Source organism: Leucopleurus acutus (genome assembly GCF_964270905.1).
Source record: "Leucopleurus acutus genome assembly, chromosome: 14".
Taxonomy (NCBI): Eukaryota; Metazoa; Chordata; class Mammalia; order Artiodactyla; family Delphinidae; genus Leucopleurus; species Leucopleurus acutus.
In genome coordinates this window covers 24,988,211-25,014,890 of record NC_139156.1, presented here as the reverse complement: position 1 = coordinate 25,014,890, position 26,680 = coordinate 24,988,211, and the positions used below count along the sequence as shown (strand labels likewise).

At 48.0% G+C, this 26,680-nt stretch overlaps 1 protein-coding gene across 4 annotated transcripts in view; it reads right to left on the bottom strand.

Annotated features, from left to right (window-relative positions):
* The window catches only part of SH3PXD2A (SH3 and PX domains 2A), a gene marked incomplete at both ends in the record, with an annotated part of 233,145 nt that overhangs the window by 170,500 nt on the left and 35,965 nt on the right, over positions 1-26,680 (bottom strand). For 3 of the 4 annotated variants that reach the window (XM_082855014.1, XM_082855016.1, XM_082855015.1), the window contains one exon: positions 9,148-9,228. In XM_082855014.1, coding sequence (XP_082711140.1) covers positions 9,148-9,228 — 81 coding nt within the window. Of the gene's footprint in view, positions 1-4,304; positions 4,348-9,147; positions 9,229-26,680 lie in introns of those variants that run through there. The other variant, XM_082855017.1, reaches the window with a different exon arrangement.

The window sequence follows — 26,680 nt, the reverse complement described above, 5'->3', positions numbered from 1 at the left end:
CTGGCCCTGTAATGTAGACGAGTCACTTCCCCTCTTAGGGCCTCATTTCCTCATCTGTCAAATAAAGGAAATGGACTACATCAGAGGGTGGCCAATAAATTTCATCTCAAGGTACCATTGCCAATTGATAGGTAATGTCTTCCTGAAGATATCTGGGTTTGTTTTTTCAGAAAGACTCTGAGACCATGTATGGGCTCAGGACCCATGGAACAGTGTCAGCCACGGGCACCGGATGGGAATGTGCTGTGATCAATTAGTGATGCCTGCTGTGGACACAAGACCAGAAAGTGGCAGCATGAGTGCCAGATATGTTATCATCCTGATAGATGATTTCTAAGGGCCTTCTGGTCATGAAACTCAATTCCACCCCAGTTCGCCAGCAGATCTGGTTAATGCTGGTCGGCAAGCATGTACCTCCCATGTTGAGATATTTGCACACAGCTGATTTCTCTCCCTGAAAGATGTGTTCTCGTCCGCCCTGCAGGACAGTTACTGGGGGAGCAGGCAGCTCCCTAAGTCCCCAGTGCCCACACCCACCAGACTTCACCCAGAAGCTTAGAGCCAAAGAATAGTGCCAAGGTTTACTACCCAGAGGACATTCCAGCTTTTCTTACAATCTTCCCCAATGTCTACAAAGGGGCTTCCCCCACTGTGTGACAATCCTACCTTGCCCCTGAGGGAGGATGAGCGAACAGAAAAAGGCAGAGATGGCTCCTGACTTCCTGGCGGTCACAAGTGAGGGTCTCGTCAGACACGGCTTGGTCCCTGAGGAACTCCTTGGGAGATGTGTGCCAGGACCACCTACAGACCATTTGCCAGGAAGACCACATGCACCAAATGCACGCAGGTACCAAGACAGGTGCTCACAGACCAGGTACTCATCTGTATAGGAAAAGATTAATTTCCCAAGTGCACCTGCAGCATGACAAGGATCCCACAGCTCTGGCTGCTTCAGACCGTCGGACAAGCTCCTCTCCTCTCTTTGCATCCTTAAGCTCTGCCGGGGCAGACGGTGGGGATGGCTGACAGCAGACCCGGCCACCGTATGCATCTGGCACGGACGTGTGGACACCCTGCCCCATGTACGATGCCCATGGTCACCTCTCTCCATCTATTCTGGACCTGCAAGACCCCTCATGTACAAGGTCATTCCTAAACCCGTGGGGCTGGGGAAACTGCACAAGAAGGAGTCACTGTACAAACTGCAAACTTCATCTGCTTGGAGTGGAAAAAAAATAAACCCACCTTCAAGTGCATGCTAGCCGGGCACCGAGCAACCCAGGATTCCAACTCAGTGAACAGCTTTCCAACCTGAGCCGGCCTGGAGGTACCATTTCCCCAGGCCTTCCCCACCCAACACTTCCTGGAGAACAGACACCCTACGGCCCTCTCCCCTCCGCTAGGCAGAACCTGCCAGAGGGGAAATCGGTAGACAGAGAGGAAACTGGAGTTCACCCTCAGGCCGTGGGGCCAGATGAAAGGGAGCAGCTGAGGCAGAGCCAGCTCCCGGGGGAGGGGAAGCCAGCCACAGAATTCCCAGGAGCTACTGGAATCCCCACAGGGCTCCCCTGGAATCCCCCTGTGTTCCATCAGGAATCTGAAAGATGCCTCTTTCCAAGAGCAAGGAAAAACTGTCGACAAATAGCAACTTTCTGAACAGGCTGTTTTCCTAACAGAGGATGGTGGATTGGTAATTACACTTCGGAGGTGAAACAGTTTATCTGGGAAGACCTAACCACCACCACCTGCCTCTCCCACCTGGACGCAGACAGAGCTATGTGGTGAAAGTGAAGTCTGTATAGATGGGGCACAGGAAGAAACCTCGGCCTCCAGCTGGAGTAGGGATGTCCAGCTATTTTCTCTTGAAGTTAAGTTTCTGAGGACCTAACTGGTGAGTTCTCAGCTTCCCTGTCTAGGGACTCCACACCAGTCACTATTCTCAGGGCTTTCTTTACATGGATTGTCTCATTTCATTCTTACTATCACCCCATGAGGCAGGTATTTTTATTATCCCCATTACACAGATGAGAAAACCGAGGTACAGAGAGGTTAAAGAACTCACCAAAGGTTATATACAGCTAGTAAGTGCTGGAGCTGGTCTTGGAATCCAACCGTCCTGACCCTGGAGTACCTGCCCTTAACCACTGCACTCCACAGCCAAGAAGCTCTCAGCGTGGTTCATCATGACACAAGAACCGCCACCCAAGTGCTTCTTGGCCCAATACACAGTTCATGTGTTGTAGGCAATACTGGAATACAAGATTCCAGTTTGACAAGATAACTTGGAGAGGTTCCTGGGGTTTGCTGTAATGGATTCTAACCGGTTACATTCCATAGGAATGATCTAGAATGGTGATTCAGGAAATATGAGGTAATGTGATTTTAATAATCATTTTCATTTTCTTTCTCTTGTTAGATATGTTATTAATGTCTATTTTTTTAACCTGTGTGTTTTCTGTCCCATTATACTGTAATGACCAGGAGGAACACAGTTTATTTTAGACCTCCCACTTTTCCCATCTCCTCCCACAGGTATCTTTTAATTATTATATATAAATGTTGTAAGTAATACATGAATACATTCTCCTTTTTAAAACAAGTAAGACATTACAAATAAGGCTAAGGTTCCCCTTTGACCAAGCCCTCCCTCCCATCCATGTCCCCAGCCCTCTTCCAGAGATAACTCTTTTACCAATTTGGAGTGTATCCTTCCAGACCTTTTAAAAATAATTGCATACGTATGCTGTGCATGTACTTATACAAGATGTATCTTGTTGTTTTTGCATTATTGCTATGATACAATGTTTTGAAACTCGCACTGGGCATTCATTAACATTTCTTAGAGCTCCATCCATGGGACCGATCAGTCTCTATGGTTTTGACTGTTGTACAAAGTGGTATGAGACAACAGCTTACTTAGCCATCCCCTATGTTTCCCATTTTTGCCACGGCAAACAATAGGAGGCTTCCTGGGACTGGGGACTGACCTCAGTTAAGGCCAATGCTCTTGTCTGTCCAGGGCATACGAGCAATCACAATGACCCTCAGCTTATCACACTGCTCCTCAGCTTATCACACTGCTGGCACTAGAACTGCCACACCATGTGCTGGGACTCTCTAGAATCCTTGGTACAAAACTGCTCTTAGAACGTGGCAAGTTACCTCCCCCAGGCTTTAGTCTAGGGTCAATGATCTCAAACAACACAGAGCTTGCCTTGATGATTAAAAGACAGAGCCTGCAGGGAAGACACCTCCCCCAGACCCCTCTTCTACTCTCAGGTTGATCCCTGCACACACCAGGATCACCCCAGTTTGACCTGAGCTGAGGCCTGCTCTGGACATCAAACCAAACTAAAGCTCACATAAATTTAAGGAATAGAAAAATGAACACAGATGTTTACCTGCAATGAGGGACTGGGGGGTAGAGCTCTTCTAATTATAAAAATGCTGTGATCCTGTAACTCTCCATATATTACATCAGAACACGCCCACACACACATACACATCCCTCCTAAGGTTGGTTTTAACAATTTGCAGATTATAGTTTTGTTCACCCATCATAAGCCTGGCTATTTGAGAGCTGAAAAGTGAGTGTGACCCTGGGTGGGTAAGTGGGTGGAGACGCTGGAGAGATGAATAAGGAAGAGAGATAAAAGCTCTTCATAATAGGTTAAGCCCTTTAGAACAAATGAGCAAACCTGAACAGCCTTCTTAACTCTCTCCCAAGCAGCATGGGGGAGGCTAAAGGGCCTCTCCCAGCTCTGATCAAATATTGACCCTGTGCACTCACTGGCCAGAGTTCAGACTAAAGGGCCAGCAGCACTATGGAGCCAATGTTTGCAGAGCAATTACTGCATCCCAGCGCCTTGTAGGTCAGATTGTGAAACAACCTTTGATGGAGCCGGAGCTTCAGAGAGCCTTCTGGTCCTTCCTCGGTGGGGCCAGGTCTTGGGGGAGACACTTAACAGTGAAGGAGCTGTGCAAGGAAATTTACAGAGGCTGGAAACGTGGTCCGGCACCAAAGAGAAGGCAACTTAAGAGCATCTGCGGTCCTTTTCCCTGCTCCCTCTCCCCTTAACTCCACCTCCAAGTAATCCAAACTCTTTATAACTAAACAGGCCTCAATATCAGGCCTTGTCCCTGCCAGCTCCCTCTGGGACAGGTCCCTTTCTTGGTCAGATAGGGCTGAGTGGTGGATTATTTTTAGAAGAAACCAATTTCCACTTGGAGACCTAGAGCCTCTCCTTTCCCTGTTCCCAGCTTGACATCTGAAATGCCCTTAGAAGCCCTTTCTAGTAACTGACCTGGTTTCCAGAAGAGGTGTTTGGAAGAGCTGTTGAATTTGAATTGCTCTATGGATGGGGCAAATCACGGTGGAATACAGTCCCCCTCCTGCCGCAGGGGGCCTGGAAGATGTTAGAGGACAACTGGGGAGGGCCTGGGAGGTGGCAGAGCACACTGGGGTGGGCATAAAGCCAGATCGAGCCTGCTGTGTGTCCCCAGTGGTCAGAGGCAGCACAGTCCAATAGAACTTCCTGTGATGGTAGAAATGTTCTGTATCTGCTCGGTATGTAGCCATTAGCCACTGCGGCTCTTGGGCACTTGCGATGCAGCAAGTATGACGAAGAAACTAAATTTCATTTCATTTTAAAAAAATTAAATGAACTTAATTGAATTTTTATAATTTGATCTTTAAGTTTTTAAATTAACTTAAATTTACACGTAACTAGCTGCATGCGGCTGGTGGCTTACTGCATCGGACAGCACAAGTCTAAAGGTTCCATACCTGGTGCTTCCCAGTGGGTGGGAAGAGGGGCTGGGTTCACAGGCCCTTGAGTGAGAAGGTGGCAGAACCACTGGGGCTGAAGGCTCAAGAAAGAAACATGGGAAGAGAAGAAGGTTTTGGGCAGAGTAGAGGGTCTTATCCTAGTGCCCTTGGAAGGATTTCAGGGGGGCGTGAATGACCAAGCGGGTTATTAGAATTGTATGTGTACATTCTTGCTTGTCTGGAAAGATGCATAAAAGAAACCCTGAGCCCCCAAAATAAAAGAAAATAACTCATTGGTCTGTCAGATAAACTTACTTCTTCAGGGAAGTCTGCTCTGATACCAGAGTATAAGGTTTCCCTAAAATATGTCTATGGTGCTTCTCTCTGTAGCATTTGGAATCATATAAAATAATATGTATATACATTTTTAAACTAAAATCTGTCTTTCCTCATTAAGCTGTAAGTCCCATAAAAGCAGTAACCAGATCTGCTTTTGCTCACCAATAAATCCCCACCCAGAGCCTGGCATCCTTCCTGGGACACAGAAGGCAGGCACTTAAGACTGAATAGATTGGGATAGATGGATAGATGGATGGATGGATAGATGGATAGATGGGCAGATGGACAGATGGATGGACAGATGGAGAGGAGGCAGACAAGTACGCATAAATGAACGAACAAACTAAGAAATAAGTTAGGGACATACTTTACCTCGATAACTATAAATCTCAAAAAGCAACCAAATCCCCTCAAACTGGAGTGGGGGTGGTGGCTATATCACTCTAGGCCACTGTCACCAATCAAAACCATATGGGCAGGGCTCCCCTGGTGGTGCAGTGGTTAAGAATACACCTGCCAAGGTAGGGGACACAGGTTGGAGCCCTGGTCTGGGAAGATCCCACATGCCACGGAGCAACTAAGCCCGTGCCTCACAACTACTGAGCCTGCGCTCTAGAGCCCGCGTGCCACAACTACTGAGCCCGTGTGCCTAGAGCCCGTGCTCCGCAACAAGAGAAGCCACCGCAATGAGAAGCCCGCGCACCGCAACGAAGAGGAGCCCCCGCTCGCCGCAACTAGAGAAAGCCCGTGCGCAGTAACAAAGATCCAGTGCAGCCAAAAATAAATAAAAATAAATAAATTAATTAATTAAAAAACTATATGGGCATCTTCTTAGTTGCCCCCTCCCAAGAAGGATGCTCTTTCCTTCCTCTTCATCCCCTGGCATGTTACTTGTACCTCAATCTAGTATTTATTTCATCTACAGTGGACTAAATTGCTTAAAAGTCTATTTCCCCACTAGATACAGACTCCTAGAAGGAAGGGACCTTGTCCTTCTCAAATGAGTGTCCCTCCGCCTGTGCCACTCTGCCCTGCAAAAGTGCAAATGTGGTGGAGGCCTTGGCAAAGGCCAATTCCCTCTTACCACGAGCCAGCCTGGTTTCCTCATCTTCATACTTCCACCCTTGCCATGCACAGCCAGGCTAAGGCTGCCAGATTTAGCAAGTGAAAAATACAGGACAAAGGATAAAACAGGAATTTCAAATAAACAATGAATAGCTTCAAAAAAATGTTTTTTGGCTGCACCATGTGGCATACGGGATCTTAGTTCCCCTGACCACGGATCAAACCCGTGCTCCCTGCAGTGGAAGCGCAGATTCTTAACCACTGGACCACCAAGGAAGTCCCAATGAATAACTTTTTAGTATATCTCCTGCAATATATGGGATATACTTATACTAAAGAAAAGTATACAGTCCCCAGAAAGCCCAGAACCATGAGTTAGTAAAGCCAGTTAGGCAGCTTTCCCCGGGCTGGCTTAGTCGGCGCAGTACTTCCAGGGTTCCAAGGTGGGCCTCAGCCCAAAAGGGGAGGAGCAAAAGGATTCTGAGAATAGCGCTCTATGGCTCACACCCCTCCTCCCAACTCACTCCGTCCTGTCCCAGTGGCAAGCTCCAGAGACAGCTTGTGGGATTGTGTACGCTCTGACACAGCCCTGGCACTGAGCGGCAACTCAGCAGAGTGAAGCCAAGGGATGAAAACGAGAAAGCAACACCATGACAGGAGGTACTAAGCGCCCAGACCCTTCAGCCAGGCAGCCCAGCATCCTTGTCACCTGTTAACACCAAGTAACTCACTAGACAACCATGTGCCGGGGAAAACATGGATTTGCTCATTTCCTCCTCACAACAACTCTACTGAGTGGGTACCATGTGAACCTTCATTCTACAGATGAGAAGATGGAGAAGCTAAGGAAGGAACCTCTCTGGAGTTACAGAGTGACAGAGCCAGTAACTGGTCCCAGGCAATGTGTCCCCAGTGCCTAAGCTCCAAGCTGAGTTCTCAGAGCCACCAGTGACCAGAGACGGAATTAGCAATGCCATTTATTCTTCCTCTATAGGAACGCCATATTAAAATCAGAGATCCTGATAAATAAGAAAGGCTTTCTAAAATGAAGGCCATTACAAGTCATCATGTCAAGTTCTGAAAAATGGGTTCCCAAAATGCTTGGTTGAAAGGTTAAATTCCAAAGAACCATCCCAACCCCTTTCCAAACTGCATCTACAGGGTAACAATGACCCACATGGACAGGCCTGGCCATGCTCATGACTAGGGCCAGCGCATCGTACAAGCTGCCTCATGCCGTGTGTCCCCTCTCGACACACAGGAAATGAGCCCTCCAGGCAAGGGAGAAGTGGGGGGAGCAGCATTCCTTTCCTGTGAGATTCTGTAACTAGGGAGGGGGTAGGGGAATAGAACAGAAAAGAGGGGGGAGAAAAGTTCTGATTTGAGAGTTTCCCTCTGGCTCATCAATGAGTCCTTTCAGGGTTCCCTCTCCCCAACTAAGTGATCATTTCCTGTCCAGCACACTACACCCATTGATGGGGTATCAGCAAATCCCAACAGTTTATGCCGGAAGGACACGAGGAGACTGGACAGGAGTTGATGGGGGAAGAGGAAGAAGGCAGGAGCTTAAGGTGTGGCTTTCAACCCCATATTGTTAGCGATTAAGAGAGGATTTGTAATGCAGGGAGCTGGCTCACCTTTGGCTCATCTCATAGACAGAGCCATAATGACAGTGGGATAAAGTCAGGTACTTGGAGGCAAACATGCAAGCCTGGCCTCTCCAAGATGACTCACCACCAGAGGCCTGCAAAGGAAGAAGTGGACCTTGGTTGTGAGGGCCAGCAGTGGATGTCTCTTCTTTGTGTTTTTATAGGCCTAAACCAGGCTCATAGCCCTAAGGAAGAATCTAGAACCTCTCAGCTTTCCCTTCCTGATATAGGAAGGGTTGCTGCCCAACTCTCAATAATTCTGCCTTGTCTGGTGCCTGCCTCTGATAAACAGGGGTGGGTCCCCTAGTGGCCATGTCTGTGTTCATGTCTGTCTACCCTAGACCATAGTGATTAGTGCAGAGAGGGCACCTGACCCAAGTCAGGCCAATCAGAGTCTTGCCTGGGATTTTTCAATTTGGAACTGGGAGACAGTCAGTCTCTCTGCTGTTGGGAACCATAAGATATGAAATTTGGGAGCTACTGACAGCTGAACTACTGATGACAGTACCCAGAGAGAAGCCAAGACAAGACAGAGGGAGAGCAGCTTTGGTTTCAGGTGTTCCTGAAGCCACTGCCTCTCTCCCCTTTCCACCATCTGGTTGACTGCATAAGCTTCCCTGGTATATCCTTCCAACCAAGTCTCCTTTTTGTCTAAGCCAGTATGAGTGTAAAACTATTACTTGTAGCCTAAAGAGGCCTAATCAAATTAGCTGGCCTCAAGGGAGGTGTCTACAATGGAATTGTGGATCCATGCTACCATCCCCCTGTGTGACATGCCTGGGTATGTTAGAGAGACACACATATCATACACTTGTACAAACAGGGAGATAAGAGCCTTATTTGGTTACACAGACACAGCGGTATGCTGCATTTGTGTCTGTAGTTCAAGAAACAGCTTATTTTCTGTTTCAGTCTTTTCTGTGTGTTTGCTTTTCTTTGCCTGCAATGATGTGGTGGCTTGTGTCTCACCCTGGATGTTTACAGACACATGTCTGCTCAAGTACACAGCACCCATGGCCAACCTCCCGCCTTTCCGCCCTGGTTTACCACCCTCCAGACGAAGGAGGGTGACAAAGCATGACTGTTAAGACCGTCTGAGGAAGCCAGCGAAGCCCCAGGTATCTGCCTGCATCATCCAGGACTGAGCCCAACCCAGCTTGACCGCCAAGGTTCCCTCTTCTGTCCCTCTGCTCTGCCTAGACTCTGACCCTGAGAGCTTGGGAAGGGGATTCTCTGGATGAGTGAGGACATGAGAGAGGCCAACCCACCAGACACTCACGCCACTTCGTGTGGAACCAGGCACCATCTGAGCTCAGACCCACTCACCTGCAGGTCAAAGAACTTGCTGTACCTCCGGTAGATGGTCTGGGATGTGGAGTCGGACCAGGTCACGTTAATGATGTATACCTGTGGGGAAAAGATAAGAGCAGGTGAGTGGGTGACTAAAGCAGGGCCTCAAGCTGTGCCAGGCATCGTTTAACATGACTGTGGGTGTTCCATGCCAGGACCATTCTTTTTCTCATCTTTGTCCCCAGGGCTTTAGCACAGTGTCAGGTACATATGGATGCTACACATGTGTCTAAATACACACACACACACATACACACACACACACACACACACACACACACACACACACACACACCTAGAAGGGTATTCAATAAAATGCTAAGGATGATTATCTTAGGAGGGTAGGGTTACAAGTGGTTTTAATGTTCTTCTTCTTGTTTATGTGTATTTTATACAATGAACATAAATTTGGAGTTGTTTAAAATTTTAAGTAGCTTATTTCCACTGGTTCTCAAACTTTACGGTGAATGAGATTCTGCAAAGGGCCTTCCAAAATTGCAGATGTCAGGACCCCACCCTCTGAAATTCTGCATAAGTAGACCTGGGTTTTAGAGGATCAGGCATCTACATTTTAGTCTTTTTAACAATTTTTATAGAGCAGTTTTATTTTCATAGAAAAACTGAGCAGAAGGTACAGAGGTTTCCTATATATCCCCACCCTCACACATGCACAGCCTCTCCCATTACTAACATCCCTCACCAGAGTGGTACATTTGTTGAAATTGGGCATCTATGTTTTAAAAAACCCATTCCAGGTCATTCTGCCACAGTTGATCCTCAGAACACACTCTGAACCCACTTCAGGAGACTGTAAGCATTTCAGAGATGTGTGGTTCATCCCAGTATCCCTAAGTCTTAGCTCTGTGTCTGGCACTGAGTGGGTGCTCAGAAACCATTCTGCTCCATTGAACAACCAAACTGACCCTCTGGATGAGAGGTAGATTTACAGGAGAGAAATTAGCACATGGAAGATTTGTAAACCTTTCTGAAATGAAGGCATTTCAGGACCCCATTCCCAATGTCACCCCAGTTCCCAGTGCTCAATCAGGCTCTGGACTACTGCCTCAGGCCACTCTGGAAGGCTCACCTAGCCCAGGAGGTAGGTGGGACTCCAAACTGGAGAAGGAGAGAAAGTCCCAGGCCCACACAATCTGTCCTATTTTTCCCACCATTTCTGTCCCTCTTATCTGAACTCACACCAAAGACACACCTTCCTGGGAGAGGCTTCAGTTAGAGAGAGGGTCCCCTCACACAACCTTAGGGCTACTCCGCTGAACTTCCCCACAGTGCCTGTTGTGATGTCTCCAAGCACAGCATTAAGGGAGGGCGACCCAGGGTTAAGACGTGGGCGAGACCTCCACCTGCTTCCTCCCTCAGAGGAGAATGAGCTGCTGTAGGTCACAGCACTGGTTCCCCTGCCAGGATGCCCCGTCCACCAGAATCACCGGCAGACCCCCCTAAAAACCCATATTCCCAGGATTCTACCTAGCGATTCTGATTCAGGAGGTCTGAGGGGACTCCATCAGAGAGAAGAACAAAGTGGCCAGAGAGGTCAAGGTCACAGCCACTGTGAGAAGGAGGGAACATTAGCAAAGAGAAGGAGCATTTGGAAACCTTGGCATCAGATTAGCTGACTTCACCACATGCCTGGAGCAGGGCTCTCTTGGTCTGCTCGGGCTGCTAAAACATAATTCCATAGATGGGTGACTTAGACAACAACATTTATTTCCCACAGTCATGGAAGCTGGAAGTCCCAGATCAAGGTTCCTGGTAGAACCTTCCTCCTGGCTTGCAGATGGCTGACTTCTGTTGTGTCTTCACATGCTGAAGACAGAGTGAGCTCTAGTCCCTTCCTCTTCTTATAAGGGCAGTAATCCCATCATTGGGGCTCCATCCTTGTGACCTCACCTGAACCTAATTACTTCCCAAAGGCCCCACCTCAGACACCATCATACTGGGGATCTGGGCTTCAACATGTGGATTTGAGGGGAGGGGAGGGGGAAGGCACGAACATTTACTTCATAGCAAGGGTTCTGCGCACAGGAGTATGAGGCTTTATGTTTGGCTGCTCAGTTAACAGCCAAAGAAATGAGCTCTGAATCTAGTCCTTTCTCCCCTCCGATCTCTAAGTCACAGAGTCAGCCTCGTGCCGTGTGGAGTGTTTGTTCTGAAACACACCCAAGGAGAGCGCCATAGAGCAAAGCAAATACAGCTGAGTGTTGCCACCCTGAAATGGGGTATTTATGATATGACATGTTTTATGTGATCCCAATTAAGAAAGACCATAAAATGAAAAGGCCATCCCTACCCTCACAAGCCCAAAATAAATGGACATAAATAAATATATAGGGATATGCTTTGCTTTATACATATACAAACATATAACTCACACAATAAATTGTAGAAACCATTTAGGTAATGGTTACTATGTGCCAGCAGTGTAAAGCACTCATATGCATTAGCTCGTTTAATCTTCAGCCCAAGAGGTAGCTACCATTGTGATCCCCATTTTGCACAAGAGGAAGTTGAGGTTCAGAGAAGCCAAATAACTTGCCCAAGGTCACACAGCTAGGAAAATACAGAGCAAAGGATTGAACCTAGGTCCAACTGAGTCTAATCCCTATGCTCTTAACCACACTGGACTGTCTCCCTATATGTAAATTCAGGAGTGGGGATATTTAATCAAACTACTTGATGAGGACTGAATGGCATTTTTTAAAATAAAGTTTTGGGTAATCAGAAAAGTCTGTACAACCCTTCAGGAACATGGGGGAGGAAGGCTAATTCTGAGAGCCTGAGACCAAGAAGAGATAGAACTTGCCCAGACAGAGGTCAGCGGTTAAGAATGCTACAAAACCAGACAGACAGAGAGGAAACTCTCATACACAACTGGCTTCACCGACTGTGGCAGGATGCTCTGGGGTTTCTCACAGGGGTTATAGCCCACCCCATCCCCCCTGCTGACCCCCAGCTCCTTGACTCCCAAATCCTGCCAGCTACATCTCCCCTCCCACCTGCATCTCCCCTTCCCACAGATGCTGTGCACGACAGGTGCTGCCTTCCTGACCTCCGCCCAGGCAGATGCACTGTAGGGAGGCCCCAAGTGACCGGGCCCTCTCGGGAGAGAGCCTGCACTCGCTCGCAGGCCATTAGACAGTAGTCTTTCTCCCTGGCCAACCAAGTGGGACCCAGAGGAAGGGCTTAACTGGGGCTTAACATGACCCATGCTCCATCCTCCCTAGTAATTAGGGGCTTCCCTCCACCTCCCAGGGAGAATTAATCACAGGCTCACTGCCTCTGGCAGCTGGGAGGCCTCTCCTTTTGCAGAGGAGGAACCTAGGACCGAGGATGGAAATTTGCCAAGGAAAAGGCACAGAGCCTGGAGTCAGCCACTCCCAGGTTTCACTCTTAGGACCTTCCTTATCATCGGCTGTGAGACCTCAGCCCAGCCTCTCAGACCCTCAGGCTCTTCCTCTATTCTATGGGCACAGCCTTCAGGGCTATGGGGCCTGATCCACTACGTTGGTTTCATTGCAGGTGTGCTCACCCCGTTAGTGGTGGAGCTGGGACAGGAACCCAGACCTCCTAATTCCTAGTCTAGGACTGATCAGCACATGACCAGCGTACACCTGCCCTAGAAAAGTCCTTCTTCCTTGGCTACTGAAAACAGTTGAAGAGTCACAGGGCATTGTCACTATCTAACACTTGACCTGAACCCACAAGGAAGACAGGCCTCTGGTGACTTACATGTAGGGGTCGGGGGGTGGGGAAATGAGCCTCCACCCCCTGGTTCTCCCAAACCTCTGCGATTTGCCAGAGCCTCCCAGCGCCACCCCCAGCCTACACTCCTGGAAAAACAGTGTAAAGCCTGAGTGGAGGAACTGGTCGGAGACTTCCCCGGAGGTAAGCCCGGAGGATCTGTGGGCAACCTCCAGGCCCCTTTCCCTCATCTGGGCTGTACGCCTGTCTGCTTTCTTCCAAACCTTGACCATCCTAGACGATCACTCCAGATGAGCAAATGATACACAAAATTCCAGCCCGACTCACATTCCCCCATCCCCAAATCAGAGTTTCCCAAGCCTCCCTGAGCTGGCTGTGCTGGAGCCCCCAGCGATAAAACACAGAGAAAGAGCAGGTGGAGGGCAAGGGGGACAGGGCAGAGGTCACTGGAGAAAGCCAGCTCTGTTTACCGGGCTACGTCAGGGCCCCAGATAAACTCTCCTCTGGCTGCAGGAGTGACCAAGATAACGTTACCCAGCAGCTGGTTCCAAGCAAGGTTTGCAATTAAACACCTGCTTCCACACACTGTACTTGGAGTTACGTTTCCCGGGTGGAGTTTCCCTTCCTTCTGGATTTTAAAAACTCATGGATTCTATTACCCCATCTCTGGCCACTTCAGGCAGATGGCAAGCATCTAGAAATTGCATCCAGCCTCCCCCGGAGAGGAAGCCCCAGAGTCTCAAGTTCACCTGCCAGGCTCACCCTCTTCCGAGGAGGGTCTCCACCACAGACACAAGTACAGAAGCTCCACGACGCCTCGGTCCCGCCAGCCCACCCGTTCCAAGGCCATCTTGGGCTGCCTCCCATCTGCTCAGCTCATTAGGCCCAGAAATGTCTGAGGCTTCTGAGACTTCCAAGTCCTGCTCCTTTCAACAAGGAAGTGGCCTTGATGCAGATCAGACCCGCAGCTCAGCGCCAGAGCAGAGAATGAAGCCCAGCCCAGTTTCCATGGAGGGAGGTCCATGATCAGACCTGGGCTGTGGCCAATTAATGACCCAAAGTTACGGCCTAATCATTCCTAGAAGGCCTGGGACCTGCCCCTGTTTAGTTAGAAAGTGCCAGTAAGTACCCATTGCTCCCTGTACCGATGAAAAGTAGTTAGAGACAAGGAGTTAGGGACCGTGGGGGAAATCCTCTATCTTTGTGGCACTGTGGCTCAGTTTACTAAGGAGGCCTTTTTCCTCTGGACCCCTGCCAGCTGCCCCTGGCCCCAGGCCAAATGGAAACTCAGTGACAATCTTCCTTCACCGGCTCCCAGCAACACAGGGTGGGACCAGTTGGCTAGGACTAGGGCCATCGCATAGAGTTGTGTAAGTTGCTCACTGTCCAAAGACTGCCCGGGACAAGTAGGGGTCGAAACCTAGCCTATCCTCTGCATCCCAAACTGTGCACCCTGGCTCCAGGCTGCAGGCACACAGATAAAGGAGCACCTCCTTCTAATGCATACAGAATGGTTCTGGCCAGGACACAGCACCTTGTCCCCTGGGCAGGTTGTCAGTGCTTTCCAGGGCCCTTGAGGTTACGGTATCTTCTCAGGACCCAGCTCCTCAACGTTCCCAAGTCTTCTAGATGGAGGGATGCTTAATGTTTGAGATGGACTGTTCAGAAGTCTGAATGAATGCATTCCAACAGCCGGTAAAGGGGAGTTTACATTTAGGGACATGATCGCTTCTCTGGCTTCCTACTGGAGAAGTTCATCACGTTCTTCCCCAAGAAGATGATGGCAGCCCTAAGGTACCAACAGGCTCTAACCTTCTATTCCAAGGGCCCCATGTACTAAGTCCTATCACGGGCAGGGGAGTCCCAAGTTAGGCCGGGCTGGTCCTCAAATGCAGACCACCCAGCAGGGCAGAGGACCCCAGGGCTGCTGCTCCCGGAGCAAGCAGCTCCACCAATGCTGGGCTGATGCCCCTTCTCCTCCCTGCCGGGGCCCACTGACCCCCCCACCAATAAGCAGCAGGGGCCCCGGTATCAAAGACCCATCTTGACAACACTTGGCCGCACCCAAATTGAAAGCTCCCCAGATTTCATCACCTGACCTGGGCCCACCAGCCGAGCAGGTCTGGGGCCATCTCTTGTGCTCACAGTCTGTTTTTCACAACTAGCCAGTTATTAGATCTGCCTTTGTTTTCTAATTGTTGGCTCAGAATGACCCAGCACTGGACACATGCTGTGTCCCTGTCTATTTCAAGTGGGCCACTATGTCCTCCCAGGTCTCCCCATGGGCAGCAGCTGTGTTCCCCGACACCCTGTGGTGCCCTGGGCCTGCCAGTCCGCTGGGCACACTGAAATACGACTGGCTGGCTCATGAGTGAAAATCCATTGGGTTTGAAGAACCAAAGAGGTCGCTAGCAGCAACCCTTGGGGACTGCCCCCCACTCCAGAAGCAAATCCCCAGTGGCCAAGGGGCAGAATATAAAATACATCCGGTCAGTGCAAAGGTCTTTGCCAACCCAAAACCCTGCCAGCAAAATTAAGTTCAATGGCCTGTGGCCACCTGGATAAAGTTTCTGAGCACCCTCGGGGTGTGGTCCTTTAAAATTCTGACATTTCCTCTGGGGTGGGTGATTGTTCTTGGGGTGGGAAGGGTAGTGCCACTTCAAATTTGGGGAACAAGCAGCACTTAGAAGTCTGGACTTGGGGGGTAACCTCCACCCCAGCACACACACACACACACACACACACACAGATCCACTACAGGGTTAATGACCAGGCGGTGGAGCCTTTCAGACCTCAGAGCACCCTGTTCAGGCTCGCTCTGGACCTCATGTTTATGGAGCAGTCACAGCAAATGCAGCAGAAGCAAACCTAGAAAGGCTCTGCCAGAGACAGGGTGTGTGGCCAGCAGGAGGCTCCTCCCAGAACCACGATCCACCAATCCCCTCCAAACACGGATGCCGTCACTGCAGGCCTGCGTCAAATGGTTCTCATCTGGGAAAAGAGCTTTTTTCCTTCCAGGTTCATTGAGATATAACTGACATACAACACGGTATAAATTTAAGGTGTACGGCCTAATGATTTGACTTAGATACATCATGAAATGACTGCCACAGTAAGTGTAGTGAACATCCATCATGTAATATAGATATAATATCAAAGAAATAGAAAATGTTTTTCCTTGTGATGAGAACTCTTAGGATTTACTCTTAACAACCTTCATATAAAACGTACAGCTGTGTTAATTATATTTATCATGTTGCACATTATATCACTAGTACTTATTTATCATAGAACTGGGAATTTGTACCTTTCATCCAATTCCCCCTCTACCTACCTTCCTCTGGTAACCAGAAATCTGATCTCTTTTTCTATGAGTTTGTTTGTTTATGAAGTATAATTGACCTACAACACTACTTTACTTCCTGGTACACAATACAGTGATTCGATATTTCTACACAGTTCAAAATTATCACCGCAATAAGTCTAGTTACCATCTGTCAGCATACAAAGGTATTACACAATTGTTGACTGTATTTACTATGCTGTAATTTCATACCTGTGATTCATTTATTTTGCAGCTGAAAGTTTGTACTTCTTAATCTCTCTCACCTATTTTTCTCCTCCCCCCATCCCTTCCCCTCTGGCAACCACCTGTTTGTTTTCTGTATCTATGACTCTGTTTCTGTTGTTTGTTCATTGTTTTGTTTTTTAGATTCCACATATAAGTGAAATCATACAGTATTTGTCTTTCTCCATCTTATTTCACTTAGCATAATACCCACTAGGTCCATCCATGTTGTCACAAATGGTAAGATTTCATTTTCATCCTCTTTATGGCTGAGTAAATACTGGGTTGGCCAAAGGGTTCGTTCGTGTTTTTCCATAACATCATACGGAAACCCAATATATATTACATTAATTTACATTATATATTTATTTATATTATATATTTTTTCATTCTCTTTATGGCTGAGTAACATTCCATTTTATATGTGTGTGCGTGTGTGTGTGTATTTATATATAAAACATATTTGCGGTACGCGGGCCTCTCACTGTTGTGGCCTCTCCCATTATGGAGCACAGGCTCCGGACGCGCAGGCTCAACGGCCATGGCTCACGGGCCCAGCCGCTCCGCGGCATGTGGGATCTTCCCGGACCGGGGCACGAACCCGTGTCCCCTACATCGGCAGGCGGACTCTCAACCACTGCGCCACCAGGGAAGCCCTAAAACATATTCTTTATCTAGTCATCTGTTGATAGTCATCTGTTGATAGGCACTTAGGTTGCTTCCCTATCTTGGCTATTGTAAATAATGCTGCAGTGAACATAAGGGTGCATGTATCTTTTCTAATTACTGTTTTCGTTTTCTTCAGATAAATACCCAGAAGTGGAATTGCTGGATCATATGGTAGCTCTATTTTTAATTTTTTGAGGAACCTCCACACTGCTTTCCAAAGTGGCTGCACCAATTTACCTCCCCACCAACGAGGCATGAGGTGTTCCTGTTTCTCCACATCCTCGCCAACACTTATTTGTTGTCTTTTTGATAATAGCCATTCTGACAGGTGTGAAGTGATACCTCATTGTGGTTTTGATTTGCATTTGGAAAAAGGGCTTTTAAGGGGATTTGGGGAAGGGGATACTCAGCAGGCTCTTAAACTGTATCAAACACCTTCAAGAGTGTTTGGTCGGTACTCATCACACTCAGGGCCTGCCATCGTTTGCATGAATCATGGGCCTCAATTGTTTATTTAATTTTGAGGGCAATGCATAGGCAAGAGGGTTTGGAGGAAGCGTCCATATTGCTGTTGCCTCCATTTATTCCTCTGCAAGATGGGGATAACAGTGGTTACTTCACTGTGGGGCTGTTGTGAGGATTTGTGATCTAACCCTGCATCTCCCCCTTAGAACACAAGCTCCCTGAAGGCAGATTATGGCATCCTAACGCCCAGCAAGACACTTTACACCTAAGACGCACTCATTTAATGTCCCCTAAGTAAGTGAAGGAACGAAGTAACCAGCTAATGTCGAGCGAGTGCTTGCCTGGTGCCTGGTTTTGTGCCACTCTAAAGATGAGGCAAAGTCCCCGACCTCCAGGCCCTTACAGCTCAGCTGTGGCAGCCAGACTCACACTGACAAACCAAGTAGGGAAACAGCATAAGATGGAGTGATGGGATGCCAAAAAGTGAGGCTCAGGAAGGACCACAGGCAGCATTGGCATCATGGAGGAGGAAGACGGCTTTGAAAGCATTTGGTGGATTTAAATTTTAGCTTCAACATTTCTCTGCTGTGTGGGCTTGGGCATGTGTCTTAGCCTTTCTGAGTCAGGGTCTCCTTAGCTGCAAAGTGTGGTTTATAAAGGGATCTTCCCGTTAAATGTGATGAAGCACATGGGGGCGCCCAGCACAGGGCCTGGCACATGGGAAGCGCCCAGTGAACCTTTGCTATTTAGATACTCAGGAAGGGGGCGGGGTGAACTGACTTCTTTCCATTTGTCCTGAGACTTGGATCATGACACCAGGAATAGGAGTAGGAGGGGAGCAGGATATGAGAAACAGGGACACAGATGGGCAGGGTAACACACACACACACACACACACACACACACATCCCACTACTAATAACAAGCCTGGCCTGGGAAAGTAGAAGAGCAAAAATAACTGTGCTGCCCAGGGCTGGGAAACAATGGCCATCCTCAGGAGCACCCCGCTGAAAGGATAGACGGGCTGCAGCAAGCCCCTCGGGGTCGGAGGCTTTTTTTCTTCTTTTTTTTTTTCATGTTTCCTGGACAGGAAATGAGTGTGCAAAGTAGGAGCTCCCAGGATTTACAAACCCTATGTGGACCTTAAAAAAGATTCAGATGTCGAAGCTCTGCCCTTAGTCAGCAGAACTAGGACAGAAACAGCAGGAAGAGCCAGTTTTCTACAAACCTTTTTCTTAAATGCAGGAACTAGTGGTTTCATTAGGAACAAAAATAATAGCCTCGTCTGTTTATTGATCACTTATTGCATTCCAGGCCTTGCTAAGCACTTTATCCAGATGATCTCACTTAATCCTTACATTGATTCTGTGAGGAAAGTGTTATTGTCTCCAGTTGACAAATGAAGAGACCTCAAGAAATAACTGATCTACCTGAGGTCCCATGGCAGGTGATGGAGCTCAGGTTCAAATGCAGTGTTGACTGCCGTAGCCCAACCACTTCGTCCTCTGATAACTACACCAGACTGCCTGGAGCCAGGCAGAGCCCCTGTCACAAGGATTTGCTCTGTCAGGTGGCTGCTCCACGTGTAGGTGACCCATCAGTCAGTACTGAGGCCACCCTGAGGCAGGGGGTAAGGAGCCCTCTATGGGGACCAGCACTCTATTTTGCACAGTTTAGAATCAATCTGATTGGCTAGGGACTTCCTTGGCAGTCCAGTGGTTAAGACTCCGCCCTTCCACTGCAGGGGGCATGGGTTCAATCCCTGGTGGGGGAACTAAGATCCCACATGCCTCTTGGTGTGGCAAAAAAAAAAAAAAAAAATCCGATTGACTACATGAAAAGTTGTTACTCTCTCTGAGCCTCCACTCCCCCATCTATAAAATGGGGGTGGTAACACCTGCTTCACTGTGAAGATTAATGAGAACACAAGCAAAGCACAACCACGGAGCCTGGGACACTGTAGCTGCTCAATAAACGTCACCTCTCTTCCCCGCCATACCCTTCAAAGTGCCTAGCGCAGTCTTCTGCGCTCTTGGAGTTTTAGCCTCTTCCCTAGAATTTCCTGGAGACACCAATGAGCCCAGAGTCAAGAAAGGAAGGCATTGTGGTTTCTAGGGCTCTGGGTGTGGTCCCCACTGCTTGCCCTCTAGAGTACCTGAGGGCATGTGGTTGAACCTTTGTACCTCCCTCCCTCCAGCCCTGCCACCTCCCTCTGTTCCCAAGCCAGCTTATCAGAGAAAATGTGTCTGACCACCTTGAATCAGCAGGTGCTCTAATGGAGAGGCCCAGCAATTGGTGGGCATGGATGTCTTGGGTAATGCCCAGGAGCCCAGAGAGGGTGGCAGGGTGTCCAGGCTAGAGGAAGGAGGCTCTCCCAACTGTGCAAATTGAGAAAAACTCTAGATGCATATTGACATTCAGGAGCTAGAGTCCTGGAAACCTTAAACAAACGTATCCTCTCCCAAACCACAGAAAGGATCACGCTTCTGGGCTTCCAAGGGGCTTGGACGCAGCCCAGAGGATCTAGGAAAGGGTTGGAAAGAAGGATTCTAGCCCCACACACTCCCAAATCAATGACTGACCCAGGCCTGCTGACCTGGACACACACATCCTGTGACCATGCCCCGTTCCCCCGTCACACCCTGGGGAGCAAGGCAAAGGTTAACACACACAGCTTGGTTTCCTCTTCCTGGGAAACACAGCAGGCAGGCAAGGCCAGAGGCCAGCGGCCTCCTTCACACACAGCCTGCAGGGGAAGTGACCCCACCTTTTCCTCCCCGCCATCTGACACACTCACACCTTCCTCTCTGCTGTGCTCAGCAAAGCTCGACTTTTGACACAAGGAGAATTGCTGTCACTAGGAATTTTGTTGCACGGGGTAGACTGGAACAATCTTTTTGGAGAGCATTTTGGTAATATCTGCCCCAAACCAGCATTCCCTTTGACTCAGCAATTTTACCTCTAAGAATTTATCCACCCAAGTGTGTGGATGTGTGTGTCTATGTGTGTGTGTGTTTATATACATAAAGATGTTCATGCAGTGCTGTTTGGAACAGCAAAAAATGAGGAATGTTGACTGTCTATCGATTTAAAAAATGGTCAAATAAATTATGATTCTACACCTGTTAAAGATAAGGGGGCTCTTTCTGTGTCATTAAGGGAAAATGTTCACAGTATATCGAGAAAAGAATAAAACAGATTACAAAACAGTATGTATACAATACAGTTAGATTTCGGGGGAGGTGTGTATGGGGGTTTGTGCATGAGCACATACATGTACATTTTACATATCTGGAAAAATGTAACAAACTGATAATCGTGGTTAATTGGGTTAAGGAGAAATCGAAGTTTCACTTTATACATTTCTCAATTATTTTATTTCTTTTGACTATGTTTGGCTTTCAGAATTTATTTTTTTAAACATTTTTTATTTCTTTAATGTTGTATCTATTTTATTTATTTACTTTTGGCTGCGTTGGGTCTTCATTGCTGTGCGCAGGCTTTCTCTAGTTGCGGCGAGCGGGGGCTACTCTTCGTTGTGGTGCGCGAGCTTCTCATTGCGGCAGCTTCTCTTGCTGCAGAGCACGGGCTCTAGGTGCACGGGCTTCAGTAGTTGTGGCACACGGGCTCAGTAGTTGTAGCTTGCGGGCTCTAGAGCGCAGGCTCAGTAGTTGTGGCGCACAGGCTTAGTTGCTCCACGGCATGTAGGATCTTCCCAGACCAGGGCTTGAACCCATGTCCCCTGCATTGGCTTAACCACTGAGCCACCAGGGAAGCCGTGGCTTTCAAAATTTTAAATAAGATTTCCATCTTACAAAACAATTGTGTTCTTTTAGCCTGTCCTTTGGCTAGCGCCAGCTCCTAGATATTCTGCCAACATCCAATATGTCTTCATTCTTGGGTAGGTAGGGGATTTCAAGTTCAATGTTGAGCTCTTGAAGCCAAGGTCTGCAACACTGTCTACATATACCATCACCTGGAGTGCTTTAAAAATACTGTCTGCTGGGACTTCCCTGGTGGCACAGTGGTTAAGAATCTGCCTGCCAATGCAGGGGACAGAGGTTCAAGCCCTGGTCCGGGAAGATCCCACATGCCGCGGAGCAACTAAGCCCATGTGCCGCAACTACTGAGCCTGCACTCTAGAGCCTGCGTACTACAACTACTGAAGCCTGTGCACCTAGAGCCCGTGTGCGGCAACAAAGAATAGCCCCTGCTCACAGCAACTAGAGAGAAAGCCTGCTCGCAGCAACAAAGACCCAACAAAAGACCCAAAAATAGATAAACAAATTTATATATTAAAAAAATACCGCCTGCCAACCCTACTGTATACCATTTAAATTAGAATCCAGGAAGTTGGAGTGGACATTGGTAGTTTTCAGAGCTCCCAGGTAAGTCTACAGGTTGTTACAGGTTGAGAACCACTCAAGGTGGACCAATACCAAAAAGACCACTGGACTAGCTGAAAAAACTACTCTTTAAGTAGAAAGCAGTATTATAGTGTAATTTGTGCTAGTAAGAGTCAGCCCTGCCTTCAAGAGGTCCAGTTAGGGAATTTGTATTCAGTGCTTTTTCTCAAAATTCTGCCTCCAGTTTTGGAATTCACCAGCTCAAATGAGGAAAAGAAAACAAGGAGACGGGGGTTCACTTGTTGTGAGCTGTGGCTGTGCCTTCACTTTCTTCGGCAGCCTGTGGCTGTCCCCACCTCCATGGGGTCTATATCAGTGACTCAGGGGTCAAAGTCCAGCCCTTTTCACCTCCAGGAGGAAGAGCGGAAAGAATTAGAGGTGCTGAACCCAGTGAAGGCATTTAAGAGACACACAACAGCTGGTTTCAAATATTTAAAGGACTATCAGTATGGGAGGGTCAGCTCCAGTTGTACCCAAAGGAAGGTGGCGGACAGTGAATGTAAATGATGGAAAAGCAGGTCTTGTCCAAAGTCAGGAAGAACTTGTCAACCAGAGCTGCCCAAGGATGGAAGGGGCTGTCCTGTGAAGTAATGGGACCATTAGGGCAGGAGATGAGTGACCACCTGTCTGCTGTGATATTGCTGGGAAATCCATTTCCACTCAGCCCTCTAACTTCCAACTGCAGGAGGCCAGAAACACTTAGAAAGTTAGCAAAATACACTGGGAATACAGCTCCTTTACCAAAAAGTCTTCCACTCACAAAAAATCATCCTGAGAACCAGCTGAGTGTCAGGCTCTGCACTAGGTGCTGGACACACCAGCAGTGAGCCAGACAGTCTGTCTTCATGGAGCATCAGACACACATATAATTGTTTCTGATGGTTCAATAAAATGGAGTGCAGTGACCAAAACTAACTGCAGGGGAGGTGGCTAGTTCAGACAGATGGTCAGGTAAGACTTCTCTCCGGAGAAAATGTTTGAGCTGAGATCTAAATGCAAAGAGCAAAGTACTACTCACTAGCTGGGGAGGTGGGTGGGATCTCAGTTTGACTCCGTCCAAAATTGCAAAGGAGCCCTACCTCACATCATATACAAAAATTAACCCCAAATGGATCAAATACCTCAATGTGAGTGATTAAACTATAAAAGCCTTAGAAGAAAACATAGGTGCAAGTCTTTATGACCTTGGACTAATCAATGGTTTCTAAGATATGACACTAAAATTACAGCAATTAAAAAAAAATAGATAAATTGGACTTCATCAAGATTAAATACTTTTGTGCTTCAAAAGACACCAACAAGAAAGTGAAAAGACAGTCTACAGAATGGGAGAAAATATTTGCAATCCATGTATATGATAAGGGACTTGTATCTAGAATATATGAAGAACTCTTTTAACTCTAAAAGACAAATAACACAACTTAAAAATGGGCAAAGGATCCAAATACGCTTTTCTCCAAAGAAGATATACAAATGGCCAATAAGCACAAGAAGAGATGCTCAACAGAGTTAGCCATCAGGGGAATGCAAATCAAAACTATAATGAAGTACCATTTCACATCCACTAGGATGGCTATAATCAAACAGACAGATAATAGTAAGTGTTGGCAAGGACGCAGAGAAATTAAAACCTCCATACATTGCTGGTGGGAATGTAAAATAGTGCAGCTGCTTTGGAAAACAGTCTGGCAGTTCCTCAAATGGTTAAACATAGAGTTACCATATGACCCAGCAATTGTATTCCAAAGTATCTACCCAAGAGAAATGAAAACTCACGTCCACACCAAAACTTCTATGTGAATGTTCACAGCAGCACTGTATTACAAAATATTATATATATATATATTACATAATAACCCCAAAGTAGAAACAACCCAAATGTTCTGCAACTAATGAATGGATAAACAAAATGATGTAATTTTGTTCCCCTTTTCCAAAACTCTTAAGGGCACCCCGTAGCTACAGCGTCCACTTCAGCACCAGAGACCCAGATTGCCAATTTCATGTGGCCATTCCCCGAACCTGTTCCCAGATCTGCCCTCAACAGGGTCACAAACCCCTTGAAAGCAAGTGTTTTATCCTGACTTCCCTCGTTTTCCCTATAATACCTGAGGATATGATGTGTGCTATAATAGCCACATGATGAAATATTATTTAGTAATAACAAGGAATAAAGTACCAGTATATGCTACAACATGGATGAACCTTGAAAACGTCACGCTAAGTGAAAGAAGCCAGACACAAAAGACCACATATTACATTATTCCATTTATACGAAATTCCCAGAATAGACAAATCTATAGAGATAGAACTAGAGTAGTGGTTGCTGAGGGCTGGGGGTGGCAACACTGGGGGAAATGGGGAGCAACTGCTAATGGGGTTACTTTTGGGGATGGTGAAAATGTTCTGAAGTTGACTGTGGTGACGGTTACCCATTATCTGGGAATATACTGAAAACCACTGAATTGTATGCTTTAAATGGGTAAATTGTATGGTATGTGAATTATATCTCAATAAAGCAGTTTTGAAAATATTTGAACGGAACAGATGTCACTCTCAGTTAAGAAGATTTTGCCAGAAAAGGCTCCATCTCTCTAACCTTTCAGCCTGTCTAATTTCTCCAAGGTTCAATCAAGACCCACCGTCTCCTAGAAGCCTCCTTGGACTGCCTCAGCCCTGGTGCTCCCTCTGCCCCTTCATCTGGTACACAGCAGGCTTGTGTAGGTAGGGGTCATGTCACATCCATTAGTCTTGGAGGAAACGAATCCTGGGCCTCTGTGACCCCCATGGTGCAGATCACCAACCCTGGCACATAGTAGGTGTACCTGGCTGATTAAGGAGAAAGCCTAGTTTAAAATGCACCTGGTTTCCCAGGCTCAGCAAGAAGAGACCGAGTTGTCTTCCAATGATGACTAGAAGACCCAAAGCCGGAAACATCCTCCTCTCCTTGCCTGGAGAGTTCACTGGCCCCAGCAGAGCCTGGCGCGCAGTAAAACTTTCCCAGTCAAGCAGCAAAACTGGGAACGCCATCAGCTCCTGTTTGGCTTCCAGAATAAGGAAACTGCACTTAAACTTCGACGCTGGAAGCGCCCACAGAGAGTAATTGCAGAACTGGGTGAATCTGCTCACCTTCTCTAGAAACATGTTTCTCCGTTTGCTCACGGTCCTGACCCCGGAGTTTGGCCCAGCCTCCTTTCATCTGATCCCACCCAGCCCTTGCCCCCCTCCAGGCCTCATAGCCCCTCTGCCCACAGTCTTCTCCCCCTTTTCCAAAACTCTTAAGGGCACCCCGTAGCTACAGCGTCCACTTCAGCACCAGAGACCCAGATTGCCAATTTCATATGCGGCCATTCCCCAAACCTGTTCCCAGATCTGCCCTCAACAGGGTCACAAACTCCTGGAAAGCAAGTGTTTTATCCTGATTTCCCTTGTTTTCCCTACAATACCTGAGGATATTGGACACGTGGTAGATCCTCAATAAAGACGTCGTTTCTGTCTGATAAAATGCTGTTCAGTCCTGTAAGGAAGTATCAAGTGCTTACTGTGTGCTAAGCTCCTCACTAGACACTGGCAACCCAAAGTCAAATAAAATATGGTCCTGGCCCCAGAAAGCTCCCAGACTGTGAGAAAGAGCGGCACTAATGGCTAATTTGCTGTGGAGGCTAGACTGAGAAATGTACATGACCCTGGGGGAACACAGAGGAGAGGCACCAAGCCAAGAGAGCTTCCTGGAGGAGGTGGTCCTGAAGGTGGGGTGAAGGGTGAAAGATGAAGAAGGTAAGCTGAGCAAAGAGGTGAGGGCAAGGGCGGTGGTGGCGGAAGGGAATCTTAAGCAGAAGAAAGGGCACAGACCAAAGCTGGGAGGGGTGGTGTACCATGGCCTGAGCTGGGTAGAGAACCAGGAACAGGTGGGGTGGCTGCAGCCTGAAGTCCAAGGCAGTGAGTGGCAGGAGATGAGTGAAGAGTCCCTGGCTCTGAGGCTGGAGGAAAGATGGGGGCAGGAGAGCAGTGGAAGGGAGGAAGGCAGAGAAACAGAGGGCAAGCTGAAATGTTTTTTGGGTGAGAAACTTGGAATGGTTTGGGGATTGAAGAAGGACGGAAGGACAGGTGTGGGGAGATCTAAGGAGCTAGGGAGGAAGAGATGAGGATGGAGGAGCCCCGGAGGAGCAGAGGGGTCCCTGAGCCAGGGGCAGGGAAATGGGGTCTGGGAAGGGACACTTGGAGACTGAGAAATCCCGCCCCAAAGCTTCCGGGAGCCCAGATGGACCACAGTCAGGATGACATGGAATGACTGGGACAGAACTCAGAGTTGGGAGCAGGTAGACCCCAGGTCCTGGCAGTTCACGGGGTGCTTTGCTGCTCACTGGTGGACAGTGCAAAGAATGACTGACACCTAGAGACTGTCAATGGAGAGAAAGCATAAGCAGCTTTGCAAAAGGAGAGGGACAAAGCAGTCGAAGTCAGAGGCTTTGTTTTATGTTCTCTTAGCTCCCAGGCTCCAGATCTGACAGCAAACCTTATAAACCTCCCCTCCCTCCCCCAAACTTGGCTCAGAAGACAGAGCCATTTGGGATGAGGGAAGGGGGTACCAGGTCACATCTTTTGGGCCCCGACCCGCTTCTCCCTGCCTCTGCAAGCTGCGTGGCCAGAGGAGACCCCTGCTCTGCCACAGCCAACTGCA